General features: G+C 40.7%; 1 protein-coding gene across 1 annotated transcript in view; it reads left to right on the top strand.

Annotated features, from left to right (window-relative positions):
- Nucleotides 1-22,077, top strand: part of LOC124186956 (ryanodine receptor) — a 34,244-nt gene extending 12,167 nt beyond the window's left edge. Inside the window, exons 16-56 of the mRNA XM_046579131.1 lie at nt 288-387; nt 2,150-2,348; nt 2,429-3,049; nt 3,599-3,743; nt 3,828-4,123; nt 4,233-4,766; nt 4,858-5,090; nt 5,183-5,285; nt 5,345-5,518; nt 5,642-5,757; nt 5,832-6,371; nt 6,461-7,279; nt 7,383-7,537; nt 7,894-8,065; nt 8,171-8,448; nt 8,531-8,751; nt 8,845-8,935; nt 9,035-9,351; nt 9,452-9,755; nt 9,930-10,083; nt 10,191-10,988; nt 11,056-12,074; nt 12,153-12,524; nt 12,824-12,936; nt 13,709-13,802; nt 13,893-14,135; nt 14,270-14,290; nt 14,428-14,839; nt 14,935-15,339; nt 15,443-15,659; nt 15,750-16,608; nt 16,691-16,902; nt 17,014-17,260; nt 17,336-17,614; nt 17,762-18,048; nt 18,165-18,225; nt 18,319-18,597; nt 18,739-18,895; nt 18,989-19,154; nt 19,261-20,940; nt 21,162-22,077. Of these exons, the coding sequence (XP_046435087.1) occupies nt 288-387; nt 2,150-2,348; nt 2,429-3,049; nt 3,599-3,743; nt 3,828-4,123; nt 4,233-4,766; nt 4,858-5,090; nt 5,183-5,285; nt 5,345-5,518; nt 5,642-5,757; nt 5,832-6,371; nt 6,461-7,279; nt 7,383-7,537; nt 7,894-8,065; nt 8,171-8,448; nt 8,531-8,751; nt 8,845-8,935; nt 9,035-9,351; nt 9,452-9,755; nt 9,930-10,083; nt 10,191-10,988; nt 11,056-12,074; nt 12,153-12,524; nt 12,824-12,936; nt 13,709-13,802; nt 13,893-14,135; nt 14,270-14,290; nt 14,428-14,839; nt 14,935-15,339; nt 15,443-15,659; nt 15,750-16,608; nt 16,691-16,902; nt 17,014-17,260; nt 17,336-17,614; nt 17,762-18,048; nt 18,165-18,225; nt 18,319-18,597; nt 18,739-18,895; nt 18,989-19,154; nt 19,261-19,423 (11,976 nt within the window). The 3' untranslated portion in view covers nt 19,424-20,940; nt 21,162-22,077. The remainder of the gene's footprint in view (nt 1-287; nt 388-2,149; nt 2,349-2,428; nt 3,050-3,598; nt 3,744-3,827; nt 4,124-4,232; nt 4,767-4,857; nt 5,091-5,182; nt 5,286-5,344; nt 5,519-5,641; nt 5,758-5,831; nt 6,372-6,460; nt 7,280-7,382; nt 7,538-7,893; nt 8,066-8,170; nt 8,449-8,530; nt 8,752-8,844; nt 8,936-9,034; nt 9,352-9,451; nt 9,756-9,929; nt 10,084-10,190; nt 10,989-11,055; nt 12,075-12,152; nt 12,525-12,823; nt 12,937-13,708; nt 13,803-13,892; nt 14,136-14,269; nt 14,291-14,427; nt 14,840-14,934; nt 15,340-15,442; nt 15,660-15,749; nt 16,609-16,690; nt 16,903-17,013; nt 17,261-17,335; nt 17,615-17,761; nt 18,049-18,164; nt 18,226-18,318; nt 18,598-18,738; nt 18,896-18,988; nt 19,155-19,260; nt 20,941-21,161) is intronic.
- The last annotated feature ends 1,470 nt before the right edge of the window (nt 22,078-23,547 follow it).

A 23,547-nucleotide genomic window follows, 5' to 3' on the forward strand; every position in this document is an offset into this window, starting at 1 on the left:
CACCATATCTACTTTGAAATGTTAATAATTGAACCCTTACAGATGTGGTTATCGAAAATGGGGGAAAGTTGGTAACCGAGTTTGGTAAACCTAGTATTGAGTTTCAAACTCTTATTCAGTATCATTAGTAAAGTCGAGTTGATCTTTTGAATTTTGATCAGTCTTACGATTCTTTATTTAAGATATCAGAGGCGGTATTTGCAAATGTCAAACTCGTTTTAATTAGTGTAAATGAAACGAGGATCGAGTAATTTGTAAACAAAAAATAACTGATCCTGAAATGCTAGGTGACCAAAGTCCACTGTGGTTCGAACGAGTCTTTCGGTCACAAATATCAAGTGGGTGACGTAGTTGGCTGTTTCATTGATGTCCAAGACGGAACGATCAGTAAGAGAGCCATTTCCCAATAGCCGTCCATTATTTTCTTACAACAACCTTTTTTTGAGAAACTATTACGTGTCGTCGTCTCGCTGAATGTTTATATATGTTGATTTGATTTTGCACCTCTCCCAATTAAGGACCATTTTCACACAGGGTAAAACAATCTCGAGATCGAAGTTTTCTACAATAATTATTCCCACATAGTTAAACTCGTCTTATAGTATTCTACCTTATTCGGTATCGAAATGTATTTGAATCACCGTATACGAATGAATTGCTTTATTTCTTGTCAAAAATATACGATAGCAACTTACTTTAACTCTGAGAATCATGCTATGAAACCATTTAAATAGATTTTAACAAGTCACACTGATACAGCCAACAATTGTGGTTGAGATTCATTTCGTGAATGAAATATTGAATGAATCAAATTTTATTTTAAGGAGGAAAAAGTATACTCAGGCACAGCCGAATCATTCGGCAAACAATGGCAGGTCGGGGACGTTGTTGGAGTTTTCCTGGATCTTATTGACCGAACAATTAGTAAGGCAGAATCTTTAAGCAAACGCTTTAGCTGCCGTTACTAGCTGTAATTAAAGAGTATAAGACAAGAGTGCTGGACACCAGTGCACCTTTTCCACGCTTTCTTTTGCACAATCCCTTACATTGGCGTAATTTTTATTTCTCTGACCTCTGTAATTCACAGTTCCTTTTTCATGTCATCAGAATTTTTCGTTTACACCCGTAGCGTGACCAAGCTTATATCATGATTAGTTGAAATGTATGACCTTCGATCGGAGAAAAATATTGTTTTATCAGAATATATACGCACATATTGTATCCTAGCTTCCAAAAGATGAACATAAATCTCACTTGGCTCACTGTCCAATGTGATGCCTTTGCATTTCATTATTTTCATTGGTCTCCAGTGCGCTTTCCTTAAGCTGTACTCTTAACTTGTTATTCACACCTTACACTAATCACTGACCCAAAGTTCGCTCTGAGATTCGACTTTTTAATACTTAAAAAAATTGATTAAATATTATACGCTTAGTGCCCTAAACGTAGTACTAGTCTGGATGGGAATTAATAATAGATACATAAGAACGCACGAGGAAGAGAAAATAAGTCAATGTCATCTGCTTCACTTTTCAATTAGTGGTGACCGTGCTCAAAATAAGCTGAGTAAAGCTCACTATCGAAAATTCTAACGAATCGTAATTCGATTTAAAAATCTTGAGATTCGACAATATTATAGTTTTTACATTATCGTGTAACAAATCGTTGATAATTCAGGCCGATTGATGTGATTTACAAGTTTTATTTTTTTCCACCACCATATCGCCATTTCTTTCGTTTTCTTTTTAACACCACGTTTTACAGATTTGTACAATAATGCTTACGCATGGCTCGTGTCATTAATAATATCAAATTTACTTTTTTCGCATGGTATTTCGTATCTAAAAGGACACTTTATTCAAGTTACTTTGTCGTTGAATTTTTACTAACATCCAAATCAATACCCAATTGTACAACCTACCTTTGGCGCTTCTTATTGTTAGATAATAAATACATATATAGATGTATGAAATGTGCGGCGCACAGTTTCGATCATGTATTTGTATTGCGTAACTTTTGGAATCAATATTTTCTGATCAAAGTTTGATACTTCTCATTCAAATTCGAGTCATTGTATTTATATAGTAGGACAGTTGTTATTGTATTTAATATTTCCATGTAAATCCATACAAGTATGTTCGTTGGTCAGGTTTTTCATTAAACGGCGAGCTGCTAATGGACGCCCTTGGTGGGGAGACATCGTTTGCAGATGTTCAAGGCGATTCGTTCGTGCCAGCCTTTACGCTTGGGGTTGGACAAAAAGCTAAATTAACATTCGGCCAAGACGTGAATACATTGAAATTTTTCACAACCTGTGGACTGCAAGAAGGCTATGAACCCTTCTGCGTGTAAGTATAAATCGTTGAAAACCTTTTTACCGTGAAATTCTGCATTTTAATAACTAAATGTAATCTTCCCATCCATTTAGAAACATGAATCGTCCCGTTACTTTCTGGTATACCAAAGATCAGCCAATCTTTGAAAATACAGACGACATGGCTGACACAAGGATTGACGTGGCTCGAATTCCGGCTGGTTCCGACACACCGCCTTGTCTGAAAATCTCGCACAACACTTTTGAGACTATGGAGAAAGCCAACTGGGAATTTTTGAGACTATCGCTGCCCGTTATTTGCCAATCAAGTTTCATAACCGAAGGAGAGAAACTGCGACGATGGCAAGAGATAAAAATGCGTCAGAACAGACTTCTCGTTGAACAGTCCGAGCAAACTCAGGGGACTTCTCAGTCAGCGCACATGGAGCAAATAATCAAGTCCGGATTCAGCATGAGTGACATCAAGGGCCTTCAAAGAAATTATTCGGAAGATGCGGTCGAAGCTGATGAAATTATGAAGGAATCTCCGCTTCCGATGCAACGAATGAAGCCTTCCAGACCCCCGAGGAAAGGGTCTTTATCCCGGTCCAACATGTATGGGTCGAGAGGCGGAACTTTGGAAAGAGCCACAAGCGAAGCCGAGGTGAATGGTTACGGAGACATGAACGGGGACCTCAAGGACGACAAGAAGAAGAGGGGGCGATCACCTTTCCGGTAAATTTCAGCCACGTTTAATTAATCTTCCAAAAGTCTAATTCCATTATTCTGTTTTTGTTAGCAAGCATAGCAAAGAAATGGAGGACTTATCGTAAGTTGTTCAGCTGTATGAGAAATTTTATTGCAGAAATAACAGAGGAGTGTACGCTAGTAATTGATGACTGTTTACAAATCTTTCACAGTCATCAATGAATAAAAATCATTATTCACTTCATTCGGACTGAGCATAAGCTATTAGTATTGATCTGCGATAGAATATTGGTAGAGAAATCATTGCTTGGAAAGTTTTTCTATTGTAACTAATTATTAATAATACCATTCGATAGGATTGATTGGGTATCATTGCTCACGGATTGATTTTCGTAGAATCATTACCCTTTGGTTAATGTTTACATTGCAATCCCACACATCTGAATCTAATGATAATAATTAATATAAACCGAACATAAAAGATTTAGTAAGTTTGTAATACGTACTTTTTGCGTTTACGTAAGGAGTAGAATATTTTACTTGACCTATGAATTATTGAAAAAAATAAATTTCCAGGTTCTTCTCTCGCAAAACAAAATCACCGGAAGCAAAATCGAAAACTCCGGAACCTCCGATGAGGTCAGATATTTCGGACAGAAGCAGTAAGCCTTTGCCATTTGTTAGGGTAGGATCGAGACCGGCTCAAGTTAGAGTCTCCACTGTAAATATCCGACACATCGTTATTATCGACTATGCAACTCGTTGCCCAAACAATGTTGAAGTAATTAAATTGCCATTTTTCTAGACCGATTTGAAAGTGGTACCCCCACAAATTCCGGAACGCAACGCGCCGAAACAAATGTCTGTTCTTTCTGGGACGGGAGTTGAAGCAATTGGAAATGAAATATACGATGCGGATTGCTTGAAATTGATGAACGAATACTTTTATGGAGTAAGAATATTCCCTGGTCAAGATCCAACTCATGTTTATGTCGGATGGGTAACTTCGCAGTATCATTTGCATACAAAAGATTTCAACCTATCGAGAGTTAGAAAATCGTCAATTGTAATCGTGGACGACTACGACAGACCGTTAGAGCAGTAAGTCGAAGTTACACTAAATCCGTGTCAAATAAATTTCAGCCGAAAATGATCAGTGTTGATGTTTATGGTTGTTTTGAATTGATGGACTGATTTTAATCGAATCAAGGGTTGATCGTCAGAGCTGCTACATGGTGAGAGCCGACGAGCTTTACAACGAAGTGACTCAAGATGCTTCTGGTAAAGGTGCTTCGCAAGGCATGTTCGTTGGGTGTTTTGTCGACATAGCCACCGGCTGGGTGTCCTTCACCTGCGAAGGAAAAGAAACGAGTCACAAGTTTAAAATGGAACCGGACACAAAGTTATTCCCAGCTATTTTCGTTGAGGCAACAAGCAGAGAAATACTTCAAATAGAATTGGGAAGAACGTCTACTACGTTGCCGTTGTCAGCTGCTGTTTTACAAAACTCGGAGCGTCATGTGATTCCTCAGTTCCCGCCCAGATTGAAAGTGCAATGTCTTAAGCCTCATCAGTGGGCCAGGGTACCCAATCAATCCCTCCAAGTGCATGCGCTCAAGCTATCCGATATAAGGGGATGGTCGATGTTGTGCGAAGATGCAATTTCGATGCTTGCTTTGCATATTCCGGAAGAGGACAGATGCATCGATATTCTTGAACTAATTGAAATGGACAAACTTCTAAGGTTCTTATTAATTAACGCAAACACCTTCGAGGCATTATTACTTATTATACCCTCCCGCATCTCTTACTCATCTTCCATACTTGTTCTTCAGCTTTCACGCCCATACGCTCACACTATATGCAGCGTTGTGCTATCAATCGAATTATAGAGCAGCACATGCCCTCTGTTTGCATGTGGATCAGAAGCAATTACTCTATGCTATTCGGTCCGAATATATGTCCGGCCCGCTTCGACAAGGCTTTTATGATCTGTTAATTGCATTGCATCTCGAGTCTCATGCCACAACTATGGAAGTTTGTAAGAACGAGTTCATCATTCCATTAGGTGAGTGTTGGCGGAACGAACGTTATATTTATACAGTGTATTTTCTTCTTGTCTAACTATAAATAATACACTTTGTATGTTCTTTTTCCAAGGGCAAGAAATAAAGGATCTCTACGAAGATCCTGACATGAAGCATAGCTTGAGATACTTGGAAACTGAATCGGTCCGGCCACAAATGAAAATGACCGACATCGAGTGAGTATTTATTTTTTCAGTATAGATGTGAACCTTTTTACTAATTTTTCGGCATCAAGGGTACTTCCTTCCAGTGAAAATCAGAGCATCGAAAATATTAGAAACTTGTACAGTCCGTATTTCCCACTTGATGTGGTTCGTAATTACGTTATGATGGCCCTCAATGAAGCAGTGGAAGTTAATCAAGTCCATAATCGAGATCCTATTGGAGGCAGCAATGAAAATTTATTTCTGTAAGTGTCTACCTCTGCTCTGCAACAAAAATCATACAAACTTACTTTTCACATTTTAGTATCCGCTTTATACAGTGGAATTTTTCGAGCCCAAAGTTCTGTACAATATATTGCTTTTTTCAGACCACTCTTAAAACTTGTGGACAGACTACTACTTGTTGGAATGCTCAGGAATGAAGATATTTTCAAATTGCTTATAATGATTAATCCAGAGACCTGGAATCCGACTTTCGAAAAAGGTAAATAATCACGATTACTCTCAGATTTTGCAATGCGCAAGGATAATTGATTAAAAAAATTCCAACAATTTCAGAGGGAAAAGATGAACACAAGAAAGGATTGCTACACATGAAGATGGCCGAAGGCGCAAAATTGCAAATGTGCTACCTGCTGCACCATTTGAATGATATCCAGCTTCGGCATCGTGTCGAGTCAATAATTTCCTTTAGTCACGATTTTGTTGGTGATCTTCAGTCCGATCAACTCCGGCGTTATATTGATATTAAACAGTCTGACCTTCCATCGGCTGTAGCGGCAAAGAAAACTAAAGAGTTCAGATGTCCGCCTCGCGAACAAATGAATGCTATTTTAGGATTCAAAAATTTAGACGAGGAAGAGAAAGAAAACTGTCCGTGTGGTGAAGAATTGAGGGAGAAAATGAACGAATTTCACGATGAGTTGATGTCCTACGTGTCGCTCCATGCACTGCAGGAGGCGGCTGATGCTGCAAATGAAATAATAGAAATCGAGAAGCCAGGAGCTATGAAACGGGTTTTCAATTTCATAAATGCCGTCAAAGAATTTGAGGAAGAGCCGAAACTTGAACCGGACCCTGTCAAGAAAACCCCGGAAGGTGAGCCCCTGATATTTTTCAAGACCATTCTGCCTTAAAATACTTTTTGAATGCAGAAATTTCATCATTTTCCTTACCGTATCCTACAGAGGTATTTCGCAAAGTACTCATAGCAACGATAGTCAAATGGGCAGAAGAATCGCAAATTGAAACACCGAAGCTCGTCCGTGAAATGTTCAGTTTATTGGTACGCCAGTACGATACCGTTGGCGAATTGATTCGAGCGTTAGAAAAGACGTATATAATAAATAGCAAGACAAAGGAAGATGTTGCTGAAATGTGGGTGGGTTTGAGTCAAATCCGTGCATTGCTGCCCGTTCAAATGTCTCAGGAAGAAGAGGAACTGGTTCGTGAACGTCTTTGGAAGCTTGTGAACAATCACACGTTCTTCCAACATCCCGACTTGATTCGCGTGCTGAGAATTCACGAGAACGTAATGGCGATAATGATGAATACACTGGGAAGACGAGCCCAAGCCCAGTCCGATGCTCAGGCACAGAGTCAGGCTGCCGAGGGAGAGGCGGCCGCCAAAGAAAAAGATACTTCCCACGAAATGGTGGTGGCGTGTTGCCGATTTCTTTGCTATTTCTGCCGCACCTCGAGGCAAAATCAGAAAGCTATGTTTGATCATTTTGATTTCTTGCTCGAGAACAGTAATATCCTTCTATCGAGACCTTCGCTAAGGGGGTCAACGCCACTCGACGTGGCATATTCTTCGCTGATGGAAAATACCGAACTTGCTCTCGCACTCAGAGAGCATTACCTTGAAAAGATCGCTATTTATTTATCTCGCTGTGGACTGCAATCAAATTCCGAGTTAGTTGAAAAGGGATATCCAGATCTTGGTTGGGATCCAGTCGAGGGTGAACGTTACCTAGACTTCTTGCGCTTCTGTGTTTGGGTCAATGGTAAGTTTGATACCCCAAAGTCATAGATTTGAATATGGAATAAAAATTACACTTTCACCGATGGAACGTATGTATCTTTTCTTCTTCCTTCTTTCTTTTCCAGGTGAAAGTGTCGAAGAAAATGCTAACTTGGTGATAAGACTGCTCATTCGGCGGCCAGAATGCTTGGGTCCTGCGCTTCGCGGAGAAGGAGAAGGTCTGTTGAGAGCTATCATGGAGGCAAATAAAATGTCCGAGCGTATCGCGGATCGTAGAAAGGTAGGTAATTCAACCAACGGGTCAATGCTGAACCACGAAAACAAGGCTCGTCTCTATGCATGTAGTTTATTGTGGAAAATTCAAAACATCAAACCGCCACCCCTTGTCCGACACACATTATGCGTTACCCTGATTAGTCGTGAGTCTGAGATGGTTTTCGTATTGATTTATATTGTCCAACGTTGATAACGTCCTTTAGATTTGTGTTATCATAAGTTCTTTGAATGTTACTTCACCATTTTGTTACACGTTTCCTTCTGCACCACAATATAGTCATACTTGTGTAGAAACCCGGCCTTGCCAAGCATGTGCACGATCTGTATACTAATTGGATATCAACTTAGATTTATAAACAGGTTCAAGACGAAACGGAAGGAACAGCTATGGTTATTCAGTTTGAGCACCCTCTTCCCGAGTCGGACGATGACGAAGATTACATCGATACCGGAGCAGCCATTCTGAACTTTTATTGTACCTTAGTGGATCTCTTGGGACGCTGTGCTCCAGATTCTTCTGTCATAGAACAAGGTTGTGAAATATTTTCCCTATGATATACATAGATCATATTTTCGGCTGAGCTCAGCTGTTAATTTCATTTTGTACTTTTCATGTAAACGAATTTTCCTTTCACAGGAAAAAACGAATCCCTCCGAGCAAGAGCTATTTTGCGTTCTCTTGTCCCACTTGACGATCTACAAGGTGTTCTTTCACTCCGATTTACACTGCAAAATCCTGCCGCTGGCGAGGAAAGACCTAAGAGTGACATGCCGTCTGGATTAATTCCGGGGCACAAGCAGAGTATAGTGTTATTTTTGGAACGTGTTTATGGGATTGAAACGCAGGAACTTTTCTTCAAATTACTCGAAGAAGCTTTTTTGCCTGACCTTAGGGCTGCTACCATGCTGGATAGGGTCCGTAAACTGACAGCAATTGAGATGAAAAATTTTATTCAATTATATCGCCAAATTCTTAGAGTATCTTTGACCATTCCAGAATGACGGCTACGAATCTGATATGGCTTTAGCTATGAATCGATACATAGGAAACAGTATACTACCACTCCTCATAAAACATTCTAAGTTCTACAATGAAGCCGATAACTACGCGAGTTTATTAGATGCTACGTTGCATACAGTGTATCGTCTCAGTAAAAACAGGATGTTAACCAAGGGACAGCGTGAAGCTGTTTCTGATTTTCTCGTGGCATTGACCAGGTAAAGAACCATTACTTATTCTGTGTCGATGAGCAAAAATGTTGGTTCGCACTTAGATTAAAGATATTTTCAACCACACTTTTCTCTTTGCAGCCAAATGCAACCGAGTATGTTGCTGAAGCTCCTTCGAAAGTTGACCGTCGATGTTTCGAAATTGTCGGAATATACAACAGTAGCTTTAAGGGTGTGTAAAATTTTATTGATTTCTATCCACTACCGTAATATACTTTCATCTATATGTTTCAAACATTTTTTGTTCTTCATCGTTAACTGGGTTTTGTAGCTGCTGACATTACATTACGACCGCTGTGCTAAATACTACGGCTCGACAAGCGGTCAAGGAGCTTACGGAGCTTCAAGCGACGAAGAGAAACGTCTGACAATGGTCTTGTTCAGTAACATATTCGACTCATTATCCAAAATGGATTATGATCCGGAATTGTTCGGTAAGGCGTTGCCTTGTTTGACTGCCATCGGTTGTGCCTTACCTCCCGATTATTCGTTATCGAAAAATTATGACGATGAATGGTACGGGAGTAAGTCTGCCTCGACACAATCTCCGGACGGACCATATAATCCGCAGCCGATCAACACGTCCAGGTATCATAGAAAATATGTTTGCGTTAGCAGAATAATTAAAAAGTCTACAATTATTCAATGCGAGTAGCAATATGGACTAAACGTTTTGAACTCTTCACAGTGTCGTGCTGAACAATGATTTGAATTCGATAGTACAAAAGTTTTCTGAGCACTATCACGATGCTTGGGCTAATAGAAAGCTAGAAAATAGCTGGACGTACGGTGAACAGTGGTCTGATCTAAACAAGACACATCCTAGACTGAAGCCTTACAATTTGCTCAATGATTATGAAAAAGAACGCTATAAGGAACCCGTCAGGGAAAGTTTGAAGGCACTGCTTGCTATTGGGTGGAGCGTTGAACACTCCGAAGTGGACGTACCTTCTACAAGTCGTAGCTCTATGAGAAGGTCGTCTAAGAGCCAAGTGCGTAAAACAGTGAATTATAGTTTCATTGCTTGTTCGATGACTCCTGTTTCCTTAGCTAATTTAATTTTAATACTACTCTCTGAAGTATAGTTTGAAATGGAATTTATTTATTTTTTCAACTCCCGCAACACGTATCTAACTGCAAGTTTTTTTGAGGACACACAATTTCAGGCAGACGCAGCGAATCCGTTCAACTACAACCCTCATCCCGTTGACATGACCAACCTGACACTCAGTAGAGAAATGCAAAATATGGCTGAGCGTTTGGCTGACAACGCTCATGACATTTGGGCTAAAAAGAAGAAGGAGGAGCTCATCACTTGCGGTCAGTTGGATCCAGTTATTGTCAGTGAATTTTAACTTGAGATGTGGAAGGAATGATGAGTAATTGAACCGAGAAACGGAATCATTGACATTGAACGTATTTTACAGGAGGTGGTATTCACCCACAGCTGGTGCCTTACGACTTGTTGACCGACAAAGAGAAACGCAAGGATCGTGAACGCTCCCAAGAGTTCTTGAAATATCTACAATATCAAGGATACAAATTGCACAAGCCAGTTCGCAGTAGTACGGCGGATACGGAAGTTGCCGGGGTCGGAGCAGCTGTAGAATTACGATTCGCGTATTCCTTGCTTGAGAAATTGATAGCGTATTTGGATAAAGCTACTATCAACATGAAGTTGTTGAAGCCTTCGGACACCTTTAGCAGGAGGAACAGTTTCAAAACATCCACAAGAGATATAAAGTTTTTCAGTAAAGTGGTTCTACCGTTGATGGAAAAGTACTTCAGTACTCACAGAAATTACTTTATCGCCGTGGCCACCGCGACAAATAACATAGGAGCTGCGTCACTGAAAGAAAAAGAAATGGTTGCTGCGTTATTTTGCAAGCTGGCGAGTTTGCTCCGTTCACGATTAGCTGCATTCGGGGCAGATGTTAGAATAACGGTTCGATGTCTGCAAGTGTTGGTCAAAGGTATCGACGCGAAATCGCTTGTAAAAAATTGTCCAGAATTTATCAGAACGTCGATGTTAACATTCTTCAACAATACGGCCGATGACTTGGGACATACCATAGGCAATTTGCAAGAAGGAAAATACAGTCATCTTAGAGGAACGCACTTGAAAACATCGACTTCTTTGTCTTATGTGAACAGCGTTGTTTTACCCGTCCTCACCGCCATGTTCGATCACTTAGCGGCTTGCGAATACGGCAGTGACTTGTTGCGTAAGTATGATACAGCCTGCGATTTTAAGCTTGTGATCTATATATGAAGAGTTTGATTACATTGCAGTGGACGAGATTCAAGTTGCCTCGTACAAAATGCTGGCATCTCTTTATACGTTGGGTATCGACGCTACTCTAACCCACGATCGGAAGTATTTGAAAACTGAAATCGAACGGAACAAACCTAATCTTGGTTCTTGCCTTGGAGCCTTCTCCAGCTGCTTCCCAGTTGCCTTTCTAGAGCCCCACTTGAACAAGCACAACCAGTTTTCGCTATTAAATAGAATCGCCGATCACTCCCTCGAGGCTCAAGATATAATGTCTCGGATGGAATCGAGTATGCCTACGTTAGAAACGATCTTGACCGAGGTAGATCAGTTTGTGGAATCGGAAAAAACTTATAGCGACGCCCCTCACGTTATCGATGTCATACTACCATTGCTTTGCTCGTACTTGCCTTTTTGGTGGGCTCAAGGTCCAGACAACGTCAATCCGAATGAGGGAACGTACGTGAGCATGGTTACGAGTGACCACATGAACCAGCTCTTGAAAAATGTGTTGAAATTGATCAAAAAGAACATCGGAAACGAGAATGCTCCGTGGATGACACGCATCGCGGCTTACACGCAACAAATTATCATTAATTCATCTGAAGAGCTGCTCAAGGATCCGTTCTTGCCACTTGCTGAACGTGTTAAGAAGCGGACCGACAACATGTTCCACAAGGAGGAATCGTTGCGTGGCTTTATCAAGTCGTCAACGGACGATACGTCTCAGATAGAAGCACAAATTCAGGAAGACTGGCAACTCCTTGTCAGAGATATATATTCGTTTTACCCGCTGCTTATTAAATATGTCGATTTACAACGTAATCATTGGCTGCGTAACAACATACCGGAAGCCGAAGACCTTTATAATCACGTTGCAGCAATATTCAATACCTGGTCCAAGTCACAGTACTTTTTACGCGAAGAACAGAACTTTATATCAGCCAATGAAATTGACAATATGGTTCTTATCATGCCTACGGCTACCAGAAGACCGACGGCTGTTTCCGATGGCACAACTCCGTCCGGTGGTGGAAAGGTATTTTTCGTATCAGTAAAGTTGTACTTTAACTACTGAAATGGTTTCGTCATTAATCGAATTGGATTTTTTAAACAGAAAAAGAAGAAACATCGGGACAAAAAACGAGACAAAGACAAGGAAGTACAGGCGTCGCTGATGGTTGCTTGCCTGAAACGATTGTTGCCTGTTGGCTTGAACTTGTTTGCAGGACGAGAACAGGAACTCGTCCAGCATTGTAAGGATAGGTTTTTAAAGAAACTTCCCGAATATGAAATCACTGAGTTCGCTACAACGCAGCTTACTTTGCCGGACAAAATCGATCCGGCTGATGAAATGTCTTGGCAACATTACCTGTATTCAAAGCTTGGGCAAAAAAAAGATGTGACCGAACCGGTCAAGGCTCAACAACTCGACGATGTAGTTACTAGAATTGTGGCAATGGCCAAAGTGCTTTACGGGCTTCACATGGTAAGGCACAAAAAGCATTCCTATCAGACTATTTGGAACTCATCGAGTCATTAAATTTTCACACGGCCAACGACGACTTACGTTCCTCAAAGTAGTTCTGGTCACAAACTCTTTCTTAGTCACCTTGTTCAATTTGCCACTAAGACGCAGTACAGCTTTAAATTGTCCATGGACCATTTCAATCAAGTCGTACTCGTCAAATTACTCCATGGAACTGATTCTATTTCAGTAAAGTATACGAAGATTTATTTTGCCGTTAATTTTCCTTATTATTTTCTAATTTCTATGTGTACGAGTAGATAGACCATCCCCAGCAGCAGAGCAAGAGTAGCTATCGCTCGGTGGTGTCTATACAGAGAAAGCGAGCAGTTATTGCTTGCTTCCGTCAGACCTCCCTACATTCCTTACCCAGGTATCCCACTTAGTCTTTTACTTGATTTGCTGTGTTGTTTTTCAAATTCTTCAACTTTAATTTCAGCTTAATTTCTACCCTGAGCTTGGCCAAAATTTACGAGCAGATATTATTATATTGGCCTCAATACAAAGCGTTCACTCGAATCTGATTATCTATTTCGATATTTCTGATGCTACGTTTTCTATTTTATACGCATGGTTGTAAGTTTCAGACATAGAATATTGAAAAATCAGTCTTTGAAATAAATGCAAACTGTTGCGTTTCGTTGTGATAACGTATTGGCCTATACACCTGGCGAGAATTCATTCTTTGCGCTTCTCACGTTACTAACAATTTGAGTGATAAATGTGCATGCTGCTAACTCCAGGCCACAAAACCGCCGCCTTCGCGTGACGGATGGAAACGGGTATTATGCGCTGCTAGAAAAAGAGCTGCGATTGCGTGCCTAAGAAGCGAACCACTTTACAAGTTGAGGAGGTAAATCTGTTATGTAACTAACAAGGAGAGTACCGTAATCGTGTCAGAATAAAATAAATTTTTTGGTGCTGCTCCATTGGACAAATAAATTCGTTAATAGTCGACAAATATGCATCTAAAAACCCGTCCTGTCTCACAAACTCTCCCTGTCTAAACTGGAATCGCTCTCAGCGTTGACTTGGATTCGGTAAAATAAGACCATTGTTTTTGTGTGCAAGAGAAAACGTGTAACGACAGGTATCAATTATCTATGCTATGCTATGACTGTTCACGCTAGTTCACAAATTTTCAGGCATCGGGCAATCAATATCTTTGCAAGAACTTATTACGAACTCTGGCTGCAAGACGAGAATGTGGGACAAGAAGTTATGATTGAAGATCTAACGGTGAGTGCGCGTTATATTAATCCAATTCTTATGCGCTACCTGATCAGCATTTTTATGATCGGAGAAAATAATGACGTACTTATTTGACAGCAATCATTCGAAGATGCGGAATTGAAAAAGATGGATAAGACGGAAGAGGAGGGTAAACCTGATCCTTTAACGCAACTAGTTACAACGTTCTGTCGCGGAGCCATGACTGAACGTTCAGGAGCTCTTCAAGAAGATCCCCTCTACATGAGTTATGCGCAAATAGTATCAAAATCTTGCGGGGAGGAAGAAGAGGAAGGCGAAGATGAAGGAGGGGGTGAGGAGGAAGGCGCGGCATCAATTCATGTAAGATCAAATCTTCACTTACACCAGGCTAAGCCTTTAACACCGGGAGCTATTTTCTTGTTAATAATGGGAACAAAGAACTGTTGTTAATACCACTAATTACAATCCTCTCTTCTTTTAATCGATAACCCAAGAGGCCTATGCACAAACTCATGGTAAGATTTCTACTAACTTACCTATACACATTACTAACGCTAGATGAAATGTGAAAAATTCCTATTTCACATACTAGATTCGACGAAAATTTTCGAGGTGAAAAAAAGATCGGACATAATTCATCCGATTCTTTTAGGCACAAGAAATGGAGAAACAGAAGCTGTTGTTTCATCAAGCTCGTCTTGCAAATCGAGGAGTTGCAGAAATGGTATTGCTGCATATTTCGGCTTGCAAGGGTGTCCCAAGCGAGATGGTCATGAAAACTTTAGAGCTGGGCATTTCAATTCTACGAGGTGGTAACATCGAGATTCAGAAGGGGATGCTGAACCATTTGAAAGAGAAAAAAGATGTTGGATTTTTCACCTCAATTGCTGGATTAATGAATTCGTGTAGCGTACTAGATCTCGATGCTTTCGAAAGAAACACAAAGGCAGAAGGTCTGGGAGTCGGGTCTGAAGGTGCTGCGGGTGAAAAAAATATGCATGATGCTGAATTCACCTGTGCGTTGTTCAGGTTTATTCAACTGACTTGCGAAGGGCACAATTTGGGTAAAAAAAAAAAATTTTCCTACTGTTCCTCCTATTTCCTGAAGTACTGATTTTTCGTACCTTAAACTCCAAGCACGTAAATACTTTTTCTACAGACTGGCAGAATTACTTGAGAACCCAAGCTGGCAACACAACGACGGTGAACGTAGTCATATGCACTGTGGATTACCTCCTTCGTCTCCAGGAGTCAATCATGGACTTTTACTGGCACTACTCCAGCAAGGAACTCATAGATCCAGCTGGAAAAGCAAACTTCTTCAAGGCTATCGAAGTCGCAAGTCAAGTATTCAACACCCTGACTGAAGTTATTCAAGGTCCTTGCGCTCAGAACCAACAAGCTTTGGCACACTCTAGGCTTTGGGATGCCGTGGGAGGATTTCTGTTTCTATTTTCACATATGCAGGACAAACTTTCCAAGCATTCTAGCCAAGTAGATCTTCTCAAAGAATTACTAAATCTGCAAAAGGACATGATCACGATGATGCTGTCTATGTTAGAAGGTAAATGTTTCGTTCAACTGAGCTGTTTGCATGTCACTGATCGGGAGACCATGTTTTGCTGAAAGAGGTGTACTGATCACTTCATTTTATTTATGCTACTCAGGTAACGTTGTAAACGGCACCATTGGAAAGCAGATGGTGGATACGCTCGTGGAATCTGCTGGAAATGTTGAATTAATTTTGAAATACTTTGACATGTTCCTCAAGTTAAAGGATCTTATATCTTCGCCCAGCTTCCTCGAAGTTGACATCAATAACGACGGATGGGTATATCCGAAAGACTTTAAGGAAAAGATGGAACAACAAAAAAGTTACACAATGTGAGTAGCATTTTTTTCATTTATACTCTCGCCTTCGTGAAAAATAGTTCGCCCACGACTCAAGAAACGAATGAATATTTTTATTCGCAGCGAGGAAATCGAATTCTTACTAGCTTGTTGCGAAACAAATCACGACGGCAAAATTGATTATGTTGCATTTATGGATCGTTTTCACGAACCTGCTAAAGAGATTGGCTTCAACCTCGCTGTTCTGTTGACAAATTTGTCAGAACATATGCCAAACGAGCCAAGGCTTGCACGTTTTCTTGAAACAGCAGGTTCTGTGCTCAATTACTTTGAACCGTTCCTGGGGCGAATAGAAATTCTCGGCGGTAGTAGAAAAATCGAGCGTGTTTACTTTGAAATCAAAGAATCCAATATCGAGCAGTGGGAAAAACCTCAGATCAAAGAATCGAAACGAGCGTTCTTCTATAATACAGTAACCGAAGGAGGTGACAAAGAGAAATTGGAGACATTTATTAATTTTTGCGAAGATGCTATATTTGAAATGCAGCACGCAAGTGCCTTGATGGCTGTCGAAGAGAGCAGCGGTATCGGAAAAGCAAGAGAATCATCTTACACCTACATGACGGAAGATGACGATGAAAGAAACAAGGATCCGATCCGAAGGGGAATTCAGGCTTTCAAAGACGGAGTTTATTTCTTCTTCTCAATGTTCTCTCCGACCAATATAAAGAACAAATTTTCCGAAATGCAGCAAATGACAATCCCGGAATTGTTTGTTGGCTTCTTTAAAATGATTTTCTATGCATTCTACTACTCTGGATTTGGTGTCGGCTGCGTTATCAGATACTTCATGAGATTATTGCTCAGTTTAATGAGAGGACCGCACATTGACGAACCGATAGTTGAGATCAAGGAAGAAGAAGAAAAACCGTTACGGCTACTACCAGCCTTACCGCCAACGCCCGATGATTCAAATTTACAGGTTCGATCGACGCGTAACATTTTTATCTGGCCAATTTGGTCCGTGAAAATGATTTTCAATCGAATTATACGCTTATTCACAGGTCCAGGCGTTTGGAATGGATATAACGAAAGAAGAAGGTGGTCAAATTAAACTAGCTCCCCACGAATCTGCCGCTTCTACACCTCAGTCAAGTATGGAAGAAACGGGTGAGAGTACGCAAGATGAAGGAGTCGGCGAAGATCATCCTCGAGGATCAGTGGACGGAATTGCTACCGAAACGGAAGGACCTGTGACATTGGCAGACTTATTAGGGTACATTGATTCGAATTTCAGCTGCTGTCGTTTCATCCAACTCTGAAAATATATAGTCACACATCGAACGAACAACAAATAGTTATCGATAATGCGAATATACTTCAACAGAGGAGAACAAGCCAGAGCACAAGCAGCAGCTACAGCCGAGGCGGCAGCAGCTCAGCAAGCTGCAATGGCAGCTGTCGAGGCAGAGGCGAAACAAGAAACTGCAATCGAACCCTCAGCTGGCTCAAGTATCGACCTTTCCGAATACACTCACCGCATTGTGTCTTTCCTAGCGAGAAACTTTTATAATCTGAAATACGTTGCCTTAGTACTGGCCTTCTGTATAAACTTCATGTTACTCTTTTATAAGGTAATTGTTACTAACATATGGGTATGGTAATCCATGTGTCTCGTCGTTCAAGGATTAAATGACGATCTTTGTCAGGTCACTTCGCTTGGTGAAGACGAAAACGGAAGTGGCAGCGGAGATCCGATAGCTGACTTGTTGGCAGAGATTTCAGGCGAGGGTTCATCCGATGGCGATGGTAGCGGTGGTGAAGGGGGAAGTGGCGGTAGTAACGGAAGTTCCGAAGAAGAGGAGGATTCTTTGGAACTTGTTGAAGTGTCGGAAGACTTCTACTACATGGCGCACGTCATGCGACTTATGGCTGCCATGCACTCTATTGTGTCCCTTGCCATGCTGGTCGCCTATTACCACCTCAAGGTATGAAATTTTTTTTTTCCTTCTTATTTTTCTCCTCCGAAGAACCTGTTTTCTCCAGCAAGCCGGCGATCCTTTTGTCAGTAGAAGCTGGCTGGAAGCTACGGAAAATCTTGGATCAATTTCTTTGTATCGATTTCTCCGAATTAGGTACCCTTAGCTATCTTCAAGCGTGAGAAAGAAATTGCTCGTCGGGTAGAGTTTGACGGTCTGTACATAGCAGAAACACCGGAGGAGGATGATATTAAGGCACATTGGGATAAAATGGTGATATCTGCAAAGTCTTTCCCTGTCAATTACTGGGATAGGTTCGTTAAAAAAAAGGTTCGACAAAAGTACAGCGAAACGTACGACTTCGACTACATCAGTAATCTACTCGGAATGGAAAAGACTTCGTTCAGCCAACAAGAGGAAGAAGGTTCTGGATTGCTACACTTGTAAGTAACTTTTCAAACATAATTTGTGCACAAATTGATTTTTCTATTTGTTGCAAGTCGCCCATTTCGATTATCAAATTTTTACTACTGATGCGTAATGCTGCCGTTTGTTTCAGTATTATAAATATCGACTGGCGTTATCAGGTCTGGAAAGCGGGCGTCACGATTACTGACAATGTAAGGGCAATAGTGGAAAAAGTGATTACTATCCCAATTATCGGCAATCAGAATCAGCCTTGCATACTTAAGTGGGAAATGTTCATTTTTCAGGCCTTCTTGTACAGTTTATGGTATTTTACGTTCTCGATACTGGGAAACTACAACAACTTCTTCTTTGCCGCACATCTGTTGGATGTCGCAGTAGGATTCAAAACACTCAGAACAATTTTGCAGTCAGTAACACACAACGGAAAACAATTAGTATTGACCGTGATGTTGCTGACAATCATAGTCTACATATACACGGTCATAGCCTTTAATTTCTTCCGGAAATTTTATATTCAAGAAGAGGATGATGAAGTTGATAAAAAATGTCACGACATGTTAACGGTATGAATCACTCTTCTAAAAATTTTTTAACAAGCGATGTAGTCATACGTGCATCGATCTGCTTTGGAAAATATCTCAAAATTCCTGATACGTTCATAAACATAAACAGTAACAATATTTTTTTGCGTTATGTGCTTCCAGTGCTTTGTATTCCATCTGTACAAAGGAGTGAGAGCCGGTGGCGGTATTGGTGATGAAATTGGAGAACCCGACGGCGATGACTATGAAGTCTATCGTATAATGTTTGATATCACGTTCTTCTTCTTTGTTATTGTTATCCTGCTTGCTATTATTCAAGGTGCGTAATGTCGTTATCTGAATTTCGCATCTAAACCTCAATGAATTTCTCCAAGAACGATGATTCGATCATTGTTTATATTTTGTTATTAAGGTTTGATCATCGACGCGTTCGGAGAGTTGCGTGATCAGCTTGAAAGTGTCAAAGACAACATGGAAAGCAACTGTTTTATATGTGGTTTGGGAAAAGAGTACTTCGATACAGTGCCTCATGGTTTTGATACACACGTCCAGCAGGAACATAATTTAGCAAATTACATGTGAGTAATCTAATGTCATCTTCTAAGTTCTACACCGCACGATACCAACAACAAATTAGCATGGATTAGACTTGTTCTTCTAAATGCATTTACGTTCGTATTTCAGGTTCTTCCTCATGCATCTGATTAATAAACCGGATACAGAATACACTGGTCAAGAGACGTACGTTTGGAATATGTATCAACAAAGGTGTTGGGATTTCTTCCCAGTGGGTGATTGCTTCCGAAAGCAGAACGAGGCTGTTGAGGAGGAAGCCAAAAAGAAATGAAGTCGACGGTTTCACGTCGCAGTAAAAAATATCGAGTCGACCGTTAAATCCTATCTCGATCTTACCGCTTCTATACTGTAGGTAGTGAAGCGAGATGAATTTTTTTTTTCAAATCCTAGGTTCAAAGAATTACTACGAATTATAAAATTGCGAAAATTTCATGCGGTGCCGTGAAAAATATTCAGATGATTCATAAAAACATTAATATTCAAAAGATCTATCATCTCTTTGAAATGCAGCTTAATCTTCGCTACGTTTTCAAATTTCATAATTGAAAGAGCTAATATGAATTTCAGAACGTCAAGCTTTTTGACATGTATTTGTCTAATTTACCTTGGACTATTGAAATTCGAACGATACACATATTTTTATAAGCCTTTATAATACTGAATGAGAAACATAATCCGGTAGTAATTTTAGCGCAGCGAAGCTCTTATAACTTAGATTCACTCGTTATTAAAAGTCCTATCGTACATTTATTAATCATTAGATGAAATCAAATAATTAATATTAAAAATTGAAAGCACAAAGATCTAGTAATATATTAGTGGTTGATAGATTATTATTCATACTTTTTACGGTTCACTGGCGAAATGATTCGGTCGTTATTCTCCATGTATAGACACATCTCTAAAGGCCGACGGCATTGTCGATTTATTCTTATAGGATAACATGTTGCCGATTTTGGAAACTTTACTGGTTAGATCAGTTACTCTATACATTATATTATAATAAACACGTAATGCATTGTACGCTGCAGTGTAAACATTTTTGAAAATATGTTATTATTGACGACTGAGCTGATATAATGTTAAATTAAATATGTGTCGATATATTGTAAATAAAGATTTTTCAGCGGCGTTACCGAAAAACACCGAATCGTCAAAGTTACTATTTATTCAATTTCGTTTTGCGTGACGAAAATGACCGGTCGTAAAGAGAAATTGTGAACCAGTTCTATTTGCATGCTCCCGTTAATGAAAGAGAGAGACTGAGCTTACTAATGGTTTCTTCTAAACTTGTATCTGAAATCTCATTCGCCTTTTTTTGTAATTCTACAACCTCTGACCTGCTCAATGCCGCTCGGCGCGATCAACTCACTCACCGCGTGTTCGAAAAATTCGAATATTGATCTTTCTTATCGTTGCGCATATTTCGCAAACAGTACCTGATCAGCCCATCGTTTTACCTTAATTAAAATCCCGTCAAACATTAAATTAGCTGACGCACACTTTCATCTACTCGCTCCGGTTGGCCTACTACTAGGAGCAGGTACAACCCTTTCACCGCTGTGCGTTGGTCAGCTCAATCTGTCCACATCCGACGGTCCTGATTTGTACTTACAAAAGGCAGGACTAGGTTGGTTCGTCGGGGGGAGTGCGTCGTCCACCCCGCCACAGAATCGAGAATCATGCCTCGCAATCACCAGTGATCTTTAATTCAACATGACGAGATTCTGGGAGATCGAGGAGGGACTTCCTGTTTACTCCTTCTCGGAAGAAGAACGGACTTGCGAGGTACGTTACGATAAGCACACCATTCGAAACGAAGAAAATCGTTAAGAAATAGCTGTGCCGTTTGGTCATAGAATAATAGAGCCAGGCGAATCCAAATACATAGAAAAAGAAAAGATTATTGGGCCATCAACGAAAGGTAATTGGTGACCCAGAACCGAAACGAAAGTATCACGCTGTTTTAAACGTATACCTGACCTTCGGTTATATGACCCTAATTGCAGAGGTACGATCCAGCGAGGAAGGGTACTATGCCTCACTCATCACACTATTATAAAACAAAGCAGTCTTACCACAAGGGTACGAGTCACATTAGACGGATCTGCGAAAACTATCTCTGAAACCGCACTCTACGATACTCTACTCGTCGGTCCCACTGTAGGTATAACCAGACATCTTTGTTTGGAAAAAAAATCAGCGGGGTCAAGATTTCTGGATATACAAGTGGTTGTGCAAGCAAGCCTACGTATTAACAGGAAGCATTGAAAAATGTACCGACAAGTGCTTGTGGAACCAGAGGATCGCAAATATCAACGAATCATATGGAGAATTTCTGCTGGACAAATACAACCATGCGAGTTGAACACCGTCACCTTCGGCTTGTTTCCTGCGCCGTATTGAGCGATAAGAATACTTCATCAACTCACAGAAGATGAGACGCATTTATTTCCTAGAGGAGCCAAGGTCCTCAAGGAAGACTTCTACGACGACGACGTCCTCACTGAAGCCGCTACAATAGAAAAAGCAATTTTTCGGAGAAAAGAGCTGACGGTACTGTTGACATCTGCTGGATTAATTTACCACATGCCAATGGTCATCGAACGATCAGGTAATCTTACAGGAGGTTCCCAAAGAAAGCATAAACGAACGCCTCGGCCTCGGAGAAGAAACAGCACTGATAACTCCAGGGCTATTCTGCAACTCTGGCAGAGATAGTATTGTATATACGGTCCACCCGTTTTCTAGCAAGTCTAGAGTTACTAAACGAACAATCCCGTCGGGGACAGCGAAAATCTTTGACGCGTTAGGACTCGTCGCTCCAGTAATCGTCACTGCTGAGATCCTCACCCAACGATTACCGAGTCTGTAGCTTGATTAGAACGAATCCGAAGAGCACATGGTACATTTGGAAATAGTTTTTAAAAAGCCGCTTGAACATAGCTTCACTTTGAAACACGGGGAATCGACATCTTGGGAAAAATAATTGGAGTTTTTAGGATTTATCTTGTCACCTGATGGAATCCGACCAGATTATCAGAATAAATCAGAGGTCATTAAGAATTTTTCAGAGCCAACAAATAAAGAACAATTGCAAAGATTTTTTTGGTGTATGTAACTTTTATCGCCAATTCAGTATTAACCTTTAGAGGACGGGGATTTGGGATTCTTGGTCTCCTTCAGAAAATGCATAAAAAAGGTATCTAATACGTTAAAACTGTCATGGGTAAAGTGTCGATCACGCGTCGCCCCCGTATACGGGTGTTCCCGTTCTCTAAAAGTTAAAGACTCGTACCACTCAAAACCTTTACGCGTGTCATTAAAGGATACAGTACCTTTAAAATGGCAAAAATAACTAGCCAAAGGATATCAATATTCAAAGGACCCTTTCAAACTTTTATCTATAACGAGGTTTCGTGGATGGGGTTTTCAAATGAAAGAAGGGTAATTCACCAGTTTCAAATACGGCGCCGGTGAATTAGGTAAATTGTACTCAGGTAACAATTTACCAGTCCGGGTACAGCTATAATTCGCCAATGCTCAATGGGGCGCCGGTGAACCGGATGTAGGTATGGGACGCATGCATTGGTTTGCGAAGAACAGACGTATCTAGCCGCCGAGGGTATAGACTGGCATTTCACGAATACATTTACATTAAAGTAGGTAGATTCGTCGGACTAATTAGGGTATAATACTATCGTTAGCGTTTATGACCAGACCGTTCGTAAAATGACTAAATCCGGTAGTATGACCCCGGCCAGGTCGGCGCGTACAATCACCCCATACGTGGCGAGACAATGTGCTTACTCGGGAGTCTCCGCGATTGAACAATAAATACCTTTTGTGGGAGAAAATAAAGGCTCGAAAATTTCCTTAATATTTGCCTAACAATTGCAACGTTCGGTCGCATAGCCGGACGACGTGACTGCGAAAGGGTCCCCTCTATTGTTTCAATTCCAAAAATTTGCCCGATTCTTTCCCCGCCTTCGATGCCGCCCCCGTCCGCTTCTTCACCAATCCTAAGACTCGTAATATTCCCACCGATCGGAAATTGCAAAACCATTAGTTTTCTCGTTTCCCTGTCCTGCCCTTAAACCAAATTTGCTCCCACTCCTACTCCACTATAACTGACATAAATAGAAAGTCCAACGTCAGTTTGTCATTTTAAGTCAATCGTCTCAGTGAGGCACATTGGCAGTGTTCCGAAGTATTGAATAATTGTGACGCGTCCGCGTAAGTAGACTTGTCAGTTGTCGATATTTAAAAATTTTCAAACGTACACGGCTACTCATATTCCTCGTATTCCATTTCGAAGACGCGTGCTTCGATCCTTGGACTCGAACGTCACTCTCGACGGCTATATATCGAAAACTATTGCAGCGCGACATTTCT

Source organism: Neodiprion fabricii, chromosome 7, assembly GCF_021155785.1.
Source record: "Neodiprion fabricii isolate iyNeoFabr1 chromosome 7, iyNeoFabr1.1, whole genome shotgun sequence".
In the NCBI taxonomy this organism is placed as follows: domain Eukaryota; kingdom Metazoa; phylum Arthropoda; class Insecta; order Hymenoptera; family Diprionidae; genus Neodiprion; species Neodiprion fabricii.